The 13033-nt window shown below is 45.8% G+C and overlaps 1 protein-coding gene across 2 annotated transcripts in view; it reads left to right on the top strand.

Annotated features, from left to right (window-relative positions):
• Positions 1–12763, top strand: part of fstl4 (follistatin-like 4) — a 159928-nt gene extending 147165 nt beyond the window's left edge. For both annotated transcript variants that reach the window (XM_053846544.1, XM_053846543.1), the window contains 4 exons: positions 484–633; positions 4690–4797; positions 6995–7104; positions 7263–12763. In XM_053846544.1, the coding sequence (XP_053702519.1) occupies positions 484–633; positions 4690–4797; positions 6995–7104; positions 7263–7959 (1065 nt within the window). In that variant the 3' untranslated portion in view covers positions 7960–12763. The remainder of the gene's footprint in view (positions 1–483; positions 634–4689; positions 4798–6994; positions 7105–7262) is intronic.
• Positions 12764–13033: the final 270 nt, after the last annotated feature.

Below are 13033 nucleotides of genomic sequence, written 5' to 3'. Positions count from 1 at the left end.
TTCCAGTTTGAGACCTCTGCTCTACACTCATCCACTTCTTTAGGCGCACACCTGGGTTGGACCACGTTTGCCTCCAGAACTGCTTCAGTTCTTGAGCTGGCGAGCGCACCTGACTCTCTCTGCCGAGGCTTGTTGACCATGGCTCTTCAAAGCGCTCCACATGAAACCCACAGTGGGAAGTGTAGCATATTGAAAGCCGTGGGAATCACTTGTGCACACATTTCAACCCTCCGTGATGTTGGTGTCGGCTGCGGCGTGTTGACTCATCCGTCTCTCTCCCGCCAGCCTCTCTGCTGTTTATCATTCATTAAAAGTGGAGCTCGTGCTGCTGCGTAATTTGATTCATTTCGGCACAGAATTGCGCGCTAGAATATCACAATCTAATTGTGATGGATTTTGATGAAGGCTCAAATGAGTGACGAACAGAGAGGGAGATTTGGGTTTGACGATTTCTGCCCGTCTTCCTCTGCTGATGCTTCTAAGGAGGAGATGTGCCCCAAAGGTGAGGGGGTGTCGCCGCAGCGCTGCGTGTGGTCCTCCGCCGTCAACATCAGAGACAAGTACATCTACGTGACTCAGCCTCTCCAGAGCCGACTGCTGGTGGTGGATATTCAGGCGCAGCGGGTGGTGCAGGTAGGTGGCGCCCCTGTCGCCGCAGACATTGTTGACAACGTTAGCACCGTCTGTCGAACAGCCTCCCAGTCAAGCGAACATCTGGGTCTTTTCAGTCCCGACTCTCTATGCTCTCATGCTGCTTTTGTGGTTGTCCTGTGGGAACTCTGGTTTCCTCCCACAGGTCTCATGTCCCCCACCTCTCACCCCAACTATCTGGGACAGACTTCCACCAAATAGCTTCCTGTTTCCCAAACGTTAGTCATGCAAAGAATTGCTGTGCTCACGTTGTAGCAACTACGGAGCTCTGGAAGTGACATGCATGTTTATTTTTTTTTTTTATCCCGAGATAATTTTTATCTCGAGATACAACCGTAAATGTCAGCGCGTGCGTAACTGTCGCTCTGGCAAAGCATTTGTATACTTCCACCTGTAACCACTATGTTTCCCATGTCTTCGTAACTATTTGTCAATGTTGTCAGTCACTGTCTGCAAGTCCGAATATTCCCGATGGCAAAGTTGTGCAATGACTTTATTTATTTTTTATCCCGAGATAACAGTTATCTCGAGATAATTTGTATCTCAAGATCATTTTCACCTCGGGGTAAAAAAAATAAAGTCATGCATGTCTCTTCCATGGACGTGTAATACGTATGGCTTAGCCACACATGGTATTATTTTGAGTAGAAGGCACTTGATCAGAGTGTTAAAAGTGCACAGACTTGCAGACAGTGACTGACAACGTTGACCCACAGTGACGAAGTCATTGGAGTCAGAGTGGTTCCAGGAGGACGTATACAAAATGCTTTGCCAGAGAGGCAGCTACGCATGCGCTGACATTTACGGTTGTATCTCAAGATAAAAAATATCTCAGGATAAAAAAAATAAAGTCATGCATGTCTCATCCAAGAAAATAAACACATGCATGTCACTTCAAGGGCTCTGTAAGCAACACTGCCTGCGACCAGGACAAATGTTGGGTGTTAAATTCCTGGCGAGGTAACCAGCCCTAAAGCAAGTAAGCGAGATCAAAGTATCAGACGCAGTATTCTGATCAGTTTTGGCAACCATGGGTAAAGGTTTTCTGAGCAGATTTGAGCTCTTTTCCAGCTCTTGTCTGAGGTGGGGTCGTGGGGGCAGCAGCCGAAGCTCCCCGACAGAGTGCAGAGGTGTTCCACCAACAACTGAGAGACATAAGATCTTGGGTCTCCTACTGGACCACCTTGCTAAGAAGGCGTCCAGACTAGAGAACCGTTCTAGATGTAGAGGAACAGTGGTAGTAATTTGAGTCTCTCCCATTCACACTCTGAAAGCGCAACATATTGACTTTTGCGTCCTTGGGTGTCACAATAGTCTGCTTTCTTGACTCTTTCCTTGACTCATTCGGGAGTGTTTGGGTTAGGGGTTACATGAGGCTCCTCTGGTGGAACACCTTTTCACGTCACCTCACACCACAGCGCCAGTAACTTCGGCGCTGTGAGTCAAGCACAGGGTCATGTACAGTAACAAGGTACGAGTGAGAGATTATGACCATCAGCTCCAAGTGTCCTCCACCTAAACGCAGCCATCCTTTTTATCTGTCAAGAAATTCCTCAGGAGAGGAAATGTTTGACTCATTTGAAACACATCAGCTGAGGCTGACTTCCGAAGACCATCGGTATGTTCAGACGTGTTGTTTCCTCACCCTATCGTTTAAGGAGAGTCCAAACATGCACCTCAAGGGTCCTCATTACTGAAGACATTGCACCGATAAGGCGAGTCCTTCCTCACGTCTGACAGGGCTTTCAACCCTTCTCACAGAAATCTCCACACTTACAAGGAGCTAATCTCCTCCTGCCTACTCCATTCTCTGCTGTGTGGGTGTTGACCTGATGCAGCCAAAAGGCTGAAATTGGCTTCCGAGGACACCGAGCTAAACCCCTGCCACGCTGTGGGTGGATTTAAACCTTCTGTCCGTACAAACAAAGAGCAGAAAAAGAGCACAGTGACATGAACCGGTGCTGAAACAGGAGGTTAAAAAGAAGAATCTTAAAGCAGTTTTGACTTTTCCAATGTCACCAGAATGAAGACTGATACATTTGTGAGTTAAAAGTGTGTATTGCAGACCCAGACTGCAGCTGAACCTTCCATTCAGCACGGGCAAAATGGGCATATTTCAAAGTTCTACCAAGGCACGCCATCTGTAGTCACAAATTTAAAACTCATTTGGCTCAACTTGCCGCACTATTGAACTGTCACCGGTGTAAAAGGACCACATGCAAGGTGAAAATAAATCAAACGCACCTCAACAATATGGTGCCCAGGTGGGTGCCGGCTGACTCCACATTCATCTTGCCTGTAATGGCTGTTTAGAGACGGAATCCCTCCGGGGTTCCTCTCAGGGTCGCCATCATTTATTCGAAGGGAAAGGATGGAGGGGGGGCCGACTTAGGTTTAAGAGGAGGAGGAGGAAGAAACGGAATGGAGTTCAGAAACTCTGAGGCAAAAGAGACTAGTGAGGCACGACAGAAAAAGAGTGATCCAAAGGCAAGTTAACGCTTTCTCACGTGCTAAAACATGTTCACTTAAGCTTCAATTTAAGAGATTATTCTCTGCATTTCTTTCATCTCGTCCACTAAAAAGATCGGCGCCTCAAAGCTTGACACAACGTGAGCCAATAAATCCTTTAACAGCCACTATTAGCAGTCAGTTGGAGCCTAAGTAGAATGGTTTGACTTTTTAAAAAGCCTTGTCAAAGAGTGAAGGTGGGGGACGGAGTGCAGCGGGAAGTCATTTAAATTCCATATTATCAGTTGGGGTTGGAGCTGGGAGGGGCTCTTGAAACATAGTGCTGAAGAAACCTGACAAAATTGAAACAGCTCAATCCTTGAACTCAGAGATACATGGACAATTTTGTAATAATGCTAGCAACTACCCCAAAAGGTACGTTTTGCGAAGGATACACGTACTTTTTGGGGTTGTTGCTAACTCACTTCTGAGGTGTCAATGTCATCCAATGTACTTTTGAGTCTCACAGTGTACTGTAGTAGTCAACTTTCCGCATGCATCATGCCTTCGATTGAGGCCAATGTTTCCCCTTCTGTCACATTTCCTGACACTGTCGCAAGTGCTAAAGCCATGAGGTGGCGCTCCATTCATGTCTGACCTTTGAGCACTACTGGATGTTTAATGCATTACTGTATATTCCTGACAGGTTGATGAGGCTTCATGAAACAGTGTCATCTGTTCAGAGGCCACCAGATGGCGCTGTCTGCTGTACAATGTTCAGACTTGAACTAATTCAATGAAACCTCACAACATTTCTAAACCAAGAGCGCCACCTAGTGGCCTCTGAAAATGAGGACACTGCTGAATCAACCCTGCAATACTGTTTCATGACACCTCATCGGCCCATCACTACTGTGTGTTGTGCTTTATATGACCATGAACTTGGCACAAAGTTGCCCAAGAGTGGCGCATGTAGCTCTCTGCTCAGGTATGAGTGAAAGCGAAGGGCCAAATCTAGCTTTTGCCATTCAGTCCCTTCACTTGAGATAACACTCGAGCACCATGTCTCCCAAAATGCCTGCAGCCTTCTTGGCCTCCCTCCGCTCAACCGCACAGTTTCTGCATCAGAGTGCAACAAGCTGTTTTGTTCCGTCGTGCTAAACAAGGTTTTGTTAGCTTGAGTTAACACGCTGAACCTGATGAAATTGAGCGTGCGTGAGATCTTACGAGCTAGCTAGAGCTAACAGTCTGAGCGTGCACACATGCTGAGTTGACACTTGGCTGGCCAGAGGAGAGCAGAGGCCCGGACCTCCCATTACTGAGCACAGAGCTTGTGGTCATGCTCTGCTGGCCAGGGTGTCAGCAGCTCCCCGTCCAGCCAGCCACAAGCAGGGTAATGGATTGTATTATTCCTTGCTGTTGACACTGCAGCAGGAACCAGGTTGACCACCGCCCCTCCCTCCCTCCCTCCAATATCGCTCTCTTCTGCCCTTCACTGAAAGATATTCTCCATTCGTTCCCACGTCTGACATCCGACATCCTGATAACAAACCGACAGCCGAACTTTAATTCGACCACTTCCTGTTTCAGGCGGTGACGACCGACCCGTTTCCGGTGAAGATGCTCTACGACAAGTCACATGACCAAGTGTGGGTTCTGACTTGGGGCGACATGAACAGATCGCATCCGACACTGCAGGTAAGGGAATCATGACACAGGCTCTGTCTGACTCCACATCATCGGAACTGGAATCACTCAATAACATCGGTGGAACTACACAACTTCAAACACTCTAGCAGAAAACAACTTACTTGCTCACGATATTATGGTATAGAAGTGGCGTGACTGACAGGCAACAACATGAACAGTAAGAACGGTACAAACAAAACTATATTTCTCAGTGCAATACAGTTCAAATCCAGGGGCCGAAACCTCACTTTTGAAACCAGTCTTTTGTCGAACTGAAGGTCTCATTATGGCATGTTCAGTGGCGTTGATCTGCGTCTAAAATCTCCGAGCAGCATCTAAACCCAGAGACGCCATCTTAATCCAGTTCAGCAGCTCTGCGCAGCTGCGGCGCTGTTGGTTGGAACCGAATTCCCTTCGGACTGCTGGTGGTGGAGGCTTCACAAATGAGGAATGATCACAGGTGTGGATGCACTTAATCCCTCTCAGGGGGCTCAGCAAGGCGAGGCGAAGATGCAGAGGGTCAAGGAGGGATGAGGGAAGGAGACAAGGGAGTGGATGTGCAGCCCATGGGAGCGAGTGCCGTTGGCTTCACATAAAGGGTATTTATACCCTGATGTTGCCTTCAGTGAAGGACACTGACGTCACAGAGGAGTCGTGTCTCCGCTATAGTGGCATTTACCCATGAAAACCAATACAAGTGCACCTTTTAACCTCCTTAACTAGGGTTAGACAGCTCCTAAAATAGGAAATACTTCACAGTTCCGATGGTTTCTCAACTTATAGTTCCATCCAGAAAAAGCCCTTGTCATCCTACTTCGATTCATCACTCAAGTACCACCGAGTTGTACCAACAAGGACTGACAGACAGGTTGAGAGGAGCTTGGGGATGTTCTCTCCATCTCCACTGTTCTTGGTCGGATACTGTCCAAACCATCTGGACTTTGTCTCCAAACAAAAGCTGCCATTTCTGATCCACTTCTTTCTAGTCACTTGCAATGAAAGTCTCACCACCTTCATCTCCAGTCTCTAAACATAGATCAAAGCTGTAAAAACTCCACTTCACTGTTGCACCTACTCTGACGTCATGGTCGACTCCACCGTGCCTGCACTCTCTTCTTCGCCTCTCTCTGGCCATCACTCTCACGGTTTCTGAGCAGGGCTTCTTCTCAGCATATAGCCGTCGATGTAAAACGGCGGGTAGCGAGGTGATGTTCAAGCAGCAAATGAAGATGAAGCATCTTGCTACATGAACACAACCTCCCACCCTGTTGAGAACCCTGACTCTGTACAGATGACCCCATATAGTGCCTTCTTCCTCATCCCTCCGTCGCACGAGCATTGAGGCCCAGCAAGTGCTCCAACAGAAGCAGCTGTGCTTTACACTGAGAGGAGTTTAGACAGCAGCCACGACAGTTTTCATGTCCCCTACATTACAATCGGAGGATTAAGGAAATTACAGTTCATTACGGCGCTCTCATATTAGAAAGTGAAACACGGGTGATTGCTGTTAGAGCTACTCCGTCGATCCCTAATCCCTCTCAGGTATTACTGCACTCAGTGAAGCAGGACCAGAGTGAAGCCGAGCTCGCGAGGGTGTGGATCTGAATTCAAAGGATGAGTGATGACAAATGGAGCCGGTGGCGTGAAGTGGAGAGTACCTGGAGACCTCCAGCGCTGCCCCATACTGCATGAGCGACGCTACATTCAACCTCATTCACTGCTGCTTTTGTATTCGCCAAATGTCGTCGTGACTTTTCATTCCACAGAAGCCTTGGGAGATGTGAGGAACGGTCTGATGTCCTGTGTTAAAAATAGATCTGGAAGTCACAGAGATCAAGAGGAAGGGTTTGAGGAACATGAACGCGACACGCTGCGAGGAATAACTCGGCCATTATTTTTATTTCCTCGCTTTTGATCGCAAGTGGGAAGGAAGCGCAAAAGTCCGCCCCCTGCTGGGTGTCAGGTTGCACCCCAGGGAGTCACATCCAAACATGTCTTTTAAACTAAAAAAACAGGTAAAAATAGGTTCTTAGTGACTCAAATATCACAATGATGTTGGATGGTCCACGTTCAAAAGTACAGTCCAACCTTCTGTTATTTCCAGGCTCCACCCACAGACAACTGCATCCGGATGAGACGGAAAGTTTTATAACCTTTAAGTTTTAGATCCATGACCTTCAGTGAAGTCACTTTCATGTGTCCTCAGGTGATTCCTCAGGCCAGTGTGGGAGAGGTCCACCACACCGTCCGCACGACCTTCCAGAGAGTCAGCGACTTCTTCATCCCTCCGACCAACCTCATCATCACTCACGTCAGGTGAGGCGCCTCGCCTTAACTCAACTGTGACCTTAAAACTACGGCGCCATCATCACCTCGCACGCGAAAGAGCAGATTCTAATGAGAGTCTGGGCGGTATTAATCATCGCGCCGTGAAGGGCTATTAACCTTCCTTCTTGAACTTCTCGTCTCGACAGGTTTGCTTTCGTCTTCCTCAAAAACGAGCCTGCGATCCACAAGATTGACCTGGAGACCTTCCAGCGAGTCAAGACAATCAGCCTGAAGAACTCCAGCTGCGTGCCGGTCAGCATGGCGTACACGCACCTCAGCGGCTTCTACTTCGTTCAGTGTCAGAGCAAGAGCCACCTGGAGGCCCAACCGCAGTTGCTCATCGACAGTGTGACGGACACCGTGATCGGGCAGAACCTCAACGTTACAGGACGGGCTTTCGTGTCGCCCAACGGCCGCTACGTTGTCACCCCCGACCCCCGGAGCTCAAAGCTGGTAGTACAGACAGTGTCCTTCCAGGGGGAGCTGGGTTTGAACCAGGAGCTGGACAACCCTGTAGCAGTGGCCGATCTGGTTTTCCAGCGCTCCTTCACAGAGTCCAACCAGCACGTGGTGGTGGCCACGTCGGGCTCAGGCACGGACCTGCTCTTTGCCGACTTGTCCTCGGGTCACGCTGAGGTTCTCCGGAGCCTAAAGGAGCCGCTTCACAGCTGGCCCTGGAGCGGCCCCAACAGAGTGGTGGTCTCCAGCGGCATGTTCGGACAGTACCTGGTCACGCCGTCAGCCGAGTCCCTCTTCATCCTCAACGGCCAGCAGAGAACGCCGCACTGCGAGGTGTCAGACATCAAGCGGGGGAACACAATTGTCTGGGTGGGCGAAGTATGAGTAAGTAACCGTGTGCACCGTTAGAACAGGACAATATCAGGCCCAAGTAATTATCTAAAGATTCATGTGAAGTAAAAGTTGTGGACTCAACCCTGGAACTGAGCGAGCGCGAGATCCCCGACTGGGTCCAATGTAAGAAAACACTTCAAAATAGAATAACCAAGAAAACAAAAGACACCCTGTTGTGATATGTCCCTTGGGAGAAAGTGTCAATGGCGTCCAGTGCAACCGTGATCGACCTGCACTTCCAGAATTATTGCACTTCCTTCCACGTGTATCACAGCAACAATGGGTTACGAACAAACGACGAACTATGCACAATGCTCACTTTTTTTAGAGTCAAAAGCTTTCTGATTTTGGTTTTCCTCTCAACGTTTGTCACCAGTGCTGCATATAATCACCACCGATGTCCGTCCGTCCGTCCTGTTCCCCTTTTAGTGTCCGTGCGTGTCCCCAGTATAAACAGCTGTATCCTCCTGCTGAAAGCTTTCGTTCGACCCCGGAGTTACGCACATGAGCAGCACCCATTTACACCGTCTATCCAAAGAGCCCGATTGGTCCATTCCACATCGACCACTGCAGATACAAACCTGTGATCTCTGGCAGCGCCGCACTCCACCTCCTGTTGTCGTCCGTACCGCTACGCTAATTCCCAGTCTGGTTCACGCAGTTCTAAAGGGATCCACGTCACTGACCGGCTGTGAGCATTTGTCCCCAAACATTATAGATATATATCAGTGTTTAAAGCTAAATTAAAATGCTTTACTTCTCGTAAATATTTTTTTACTTCTTATGTTGCCGTTAATGATGACTGATTTCTTTGACACCACAAGTCAAACTGAAGGCCCGCGGGCCACATTCAGCCCGCCGAGCCGTTTCCTGTGGTCCGTGTGCACGTGGACATCATCGCCAAAACAATAAGTTCAAAATTACAGTTGGTGTTCAGCAAGCAAACGTGTATTAGCATGTGGTAGCGATGAGACAGTGCCCTGATTTTCGGAGGACACCAGATGGCACTGTCTGCTGTAAAACGTTTGTACTAGACCATCTACAGGTAATTTGATGAAACCTCACATCAAAGGACATTTAACTTAATCATTCCTAAACCAAGAGCGCCATCTTGAAGATGCCTCATCTACCCATCACTAGCAGCTGGTATAGCACTTAACTCCCTGTTAGCGACTGCTAGCTATAGCCTTTTGAATGCAATACTTGGTCTGTCTTTAAAACTGAGGTCTAAAGTTTTCACTATCACACGCTGTTAGACTTGTCTTTGTCTCTTTGTAGAGTGAATGAAGACTTATCTACGAAAAGTTTTTGCGTACTGAAATGAGGGCAAATTCATAGCACACTCTTGAACTAAAACAGAAAATATCAGGAAAACACAAGGGTTTGTGTTTTTTAAGATGCAACACAGCATGTGCGCTTCAGTAAGCCCTTTTTATGCACTTAAATTTCATATTTTTGTTTTTATCATTTGGCTCCTCCCAGTGCATGGCAGCCATTACTGTTGAGTTTTTTTTAAATCCAGTTTTTCAGAAGAGTCGAGGGCCTTCAACCTCCGATTCTTACAGGTCAATTGAATTTACGCCTGACTCTGATTCATCCCTGTAACACCGGGTGTCCGGATCCTTCCCATTCTAGCAGCATAGAAGTCGCACTCCTCCGTATCTGAAACACTCTTCTATTGATAGTCAGACATCTATTGGAATTTTGAAGCGACATTTGGTTACCATTTGTAACCGCTAACCGGAGAATTCACCAGCAGTTAAAGGCTCAGTCGCACTCAATAGCTCATTCAAACTGAGAGCATCAGAAAATATCTTCATATACGCGTGAAATATGGCATCACCCTGGAGCTTCATGAGAAGAATTCATTTCTTAAAACTTTATGACTTGACTTGAGGTCAAAATAAAAATAAATATATAGTCTGTGTGGTCTGGTTCTGAGGTGAAACCACAGATTCATCCATGAGAGACTCATTGCTGCTTTATTTATCTGGTGTCGGACAGCTACACAAGACAAGGGGACACTCTGGACAGGACTCCAGTCCATCACCTCACAACTGTGTTTCACCCTTGACAAACATTCACACGATCTGCTGCAACTGTAAAAATACACACCAGCAAACAGCAGATTTTTATTTTCATTCAGACATATTTGGAGCGTTTGTTTCATTGAATGTTTGCTAGTATTTTGTCTGTATCTCGACATCTAACTGCAACCTGTCGGGGGAAAGTTAAAGGTTGTTCAAACTGCTTAAGTTATGATTTATTGGGAATGAAACGCATTCAATATAAAGAAAAATAATGCGATTGTTTACTTTTAACTTGCTTCTCAAATTTCTCAAAACATGCCTTTTCCATTTCGCAGTTCATCCTGTCTCATAAAAGTAACCTGTAACTGAACCAATATTTCTATTTTAATAAGCAAAAAGACTTGCTTATTAAAACATTGAAATAAAGGTCAGCTGAATGTGGAGAAAAGGATCAGGAACCGCTTCAAACGCTCACAGCCTCTCAGACTTGGCAGTTGAAAGAAATAATCACCGCCCATTTTCCTCGAAATAAGATGTCAAACGGCAAAAAAAAAATCCAAGAAATGTTGCGAACATCCAGCTGGAGCAGAGTCAGGCGACTAAACCTGCTTATGTGTGTACGTTTGTTTTCCCAGAAGCCAACAGAAGCCCAAATTAAATATTAATCATCTTCTTGTAATGCGTAGTTGTGCCTGTGACTCCCAGATGTGAAGCAGTGTGTAGGCTAGAAACTGAGCTATAAAAGAAGCAGCGAGAGACAAGCACTTTTTCTGTTTTCCTGGTTTTCATTTCGCCTCCTGAAAACCACCAGGGTCTGATTTATCAGGGAGCGATGGCGGCGAGGTTCGATCCAGCGACTATGTTTACATGGACAGCAAGGTTTAGGCCCCATTAACTGCTAACATATGACATTTGAAGATTTAAATAATCGTCTTTTCACTCAAAAAAATAATTTCATTTTATTTAGTGAAGGCACGTTTTAATGTCCTCCAGACGAAGTTACTCTTTGAGAGTCAGAGTAAATCCTGAGCTGACATTTGTATTTCCTTTGAGTCAGATGAGTGAAAAAAAAAAAAAATTTCTTTTTATTTCAGGGTCAAAAAAACCCCAAAACTATTACAAATACAGTGGCACCTCGGTTCTCGACCACAATCCGTTCCAGACAGCCGTTCGAGAAGCGATTTGTTGGAAATCTGAATGGATTTTTCCCTTTAGAAATAATGCGTTCCAGGCCTTAAAATAGTCTTTTGTAGGAGTGAATGTCGAGTGTCTGCTGCAGGTGGCTGTTCCTCTATGTGTGTGGCCGCTGCATGTGGGAGGGGTTGCCGAGTGAGTGAGGTCTCTCCAGAAGTGAAGAGGTGCCCGGTGCGTGTCCAGCTCTGAATGTGCGCTTCTGTGCAGTTTGGCTGTGACAAAGTCATAAACCAAGTCAGGCTCTGTCCCAGACTGGCCTCATCCCTGTCCCAGCTCCAGCCCACAACAGGACATCAAACCCTGGAGTGAGCGCTCCAGCACCTCCCCTGTGACACTCTACCACGGTCCAGTGTGGAGACAGGAAAGGTTTTACACCTCAATATGAAGAAAAAACAGTCAGTAAATGTAGCTAACGGGACACGTCTGCATACAGAGGCTGCGTTATACACAATAACAAAGCGCGTCGTGGGTCAGCTGATCGGTCCGCACACGTTATGTTTTTCTGGCGTTTTTGGGGGCGTTCAAGTTCTGGATTTTCGTTCAAAATCCGAAGCAAAAAAATATCAAAATTTTTGTTCGAACTGCGATTTGTTCAAATTTCGGGACGTTCGAAAACCGAGGTACCACTGTATAATGGACTTTTAAAGGGCCCATACATTAATTGATTTTCTTTTTTTTCCTCAGGTAATGGCTGAATTAATACATACTATTTTTTGGGGACAATAGTGAGGCAAATTAATTATATTGTATGTATATGCCACATTTTTTTTACTTATTTACCGCAATAAAATAAAATAAAAAAGCTAGCATAAATGAAGGAAAAAAAACTTGACATATTAATCCATATTTTAATACAGTAAAAGATCTTACACCATTCAAATCATTAAATACAAAAACAGAATTTTGTTTTATTGGCAACAAGTTGTAATTTTAAAAAATAATTTTATATAAATCAAAAGAGCTTCACAGCTGTTATTAATGAAGCGAATGATACATATTATGGATTAACATGTTTTGTGTATGTAACTTATGTTTGGCCCAGACAAAAGAGAAAAATAAAAATAATAGTCATTGCTGTCCGTGTTGACATACTCTTCCAGGAGTCAGGTTCCCTTCCTAGATTTACTCTGCATTGGCTCTTCAGGACTGGAACAGAACACTTGTGTGTAGTAAGGAAAGAAGTGAAGGAAGGAAGGAAGCGGTCGCCACTCAAACACACACACACGTGCGAGCGCACTTCGTCCAAACGTCGCCCGTCAACAGCTGCTCCGACTGGATCCAGCAGATCGACGTCACGGTTAGATTCGGGAGTCGCACCAACGCTTGCTGATGTACCTACGAGCTCATACACTTTGTTGGAGTCTGCCTTCTGTGTCACATGACCTTCAAGCCTTTCAAGTCACGGGGCTACAGAGCCGAAGCGCTTGGTGTGATAGATAGGAAACCACTGTTGTAGATACCATCCTCCATGTTTAGGACACGTCGGCTGAAACGACTGTACAGTTTTCTTTATGCATTTTCTGTGTTCTGGTTTATGAAGAAGTTGTTTTGTAAGAAAAATAAATAAATAAATAGAGACAAAAAGTTTGTCCTGTCTCCAAGAGTCTTTGTTAAATTCGAGGATTTAACTTCGACGTTCATCAAAGAAGTGAAGAAGTTAAATATAAATCATTCCATACTAAAGCCTGACTAATGAAGGTCTGAGGGACGGAATGTTGGGAAAATGAAATTAAAAGTCATTTTTATTTATGTATTTAATTGAATGAGAATATTTTGGAAAGAAGAACTAGAACATTTTAGGTGAAATGTGACAATTAACAAATGTTGAAAAGTTATATTTA

Source organism: Synchiropus splendidus, chromosome 17 (genome assembly GCF_027744825.2).
Source record: "Synchiropus splendidus isolate RoL2022-P1 chromosome 17, RoL_Sspl_1.0, whole genome shotgun sequence".
Classification (NCBI taxonomy): Eukaryota; Metazoa; Chordata; class Actinopteri; order Syngnathiformes; family Callionymidae; genus Synchiropus; species Synchiropus splendidus.
Note: the sequence above shows the minus strand (reverse complement) of the source record. Positions and strands in the feature narration are given on the sequence as shown.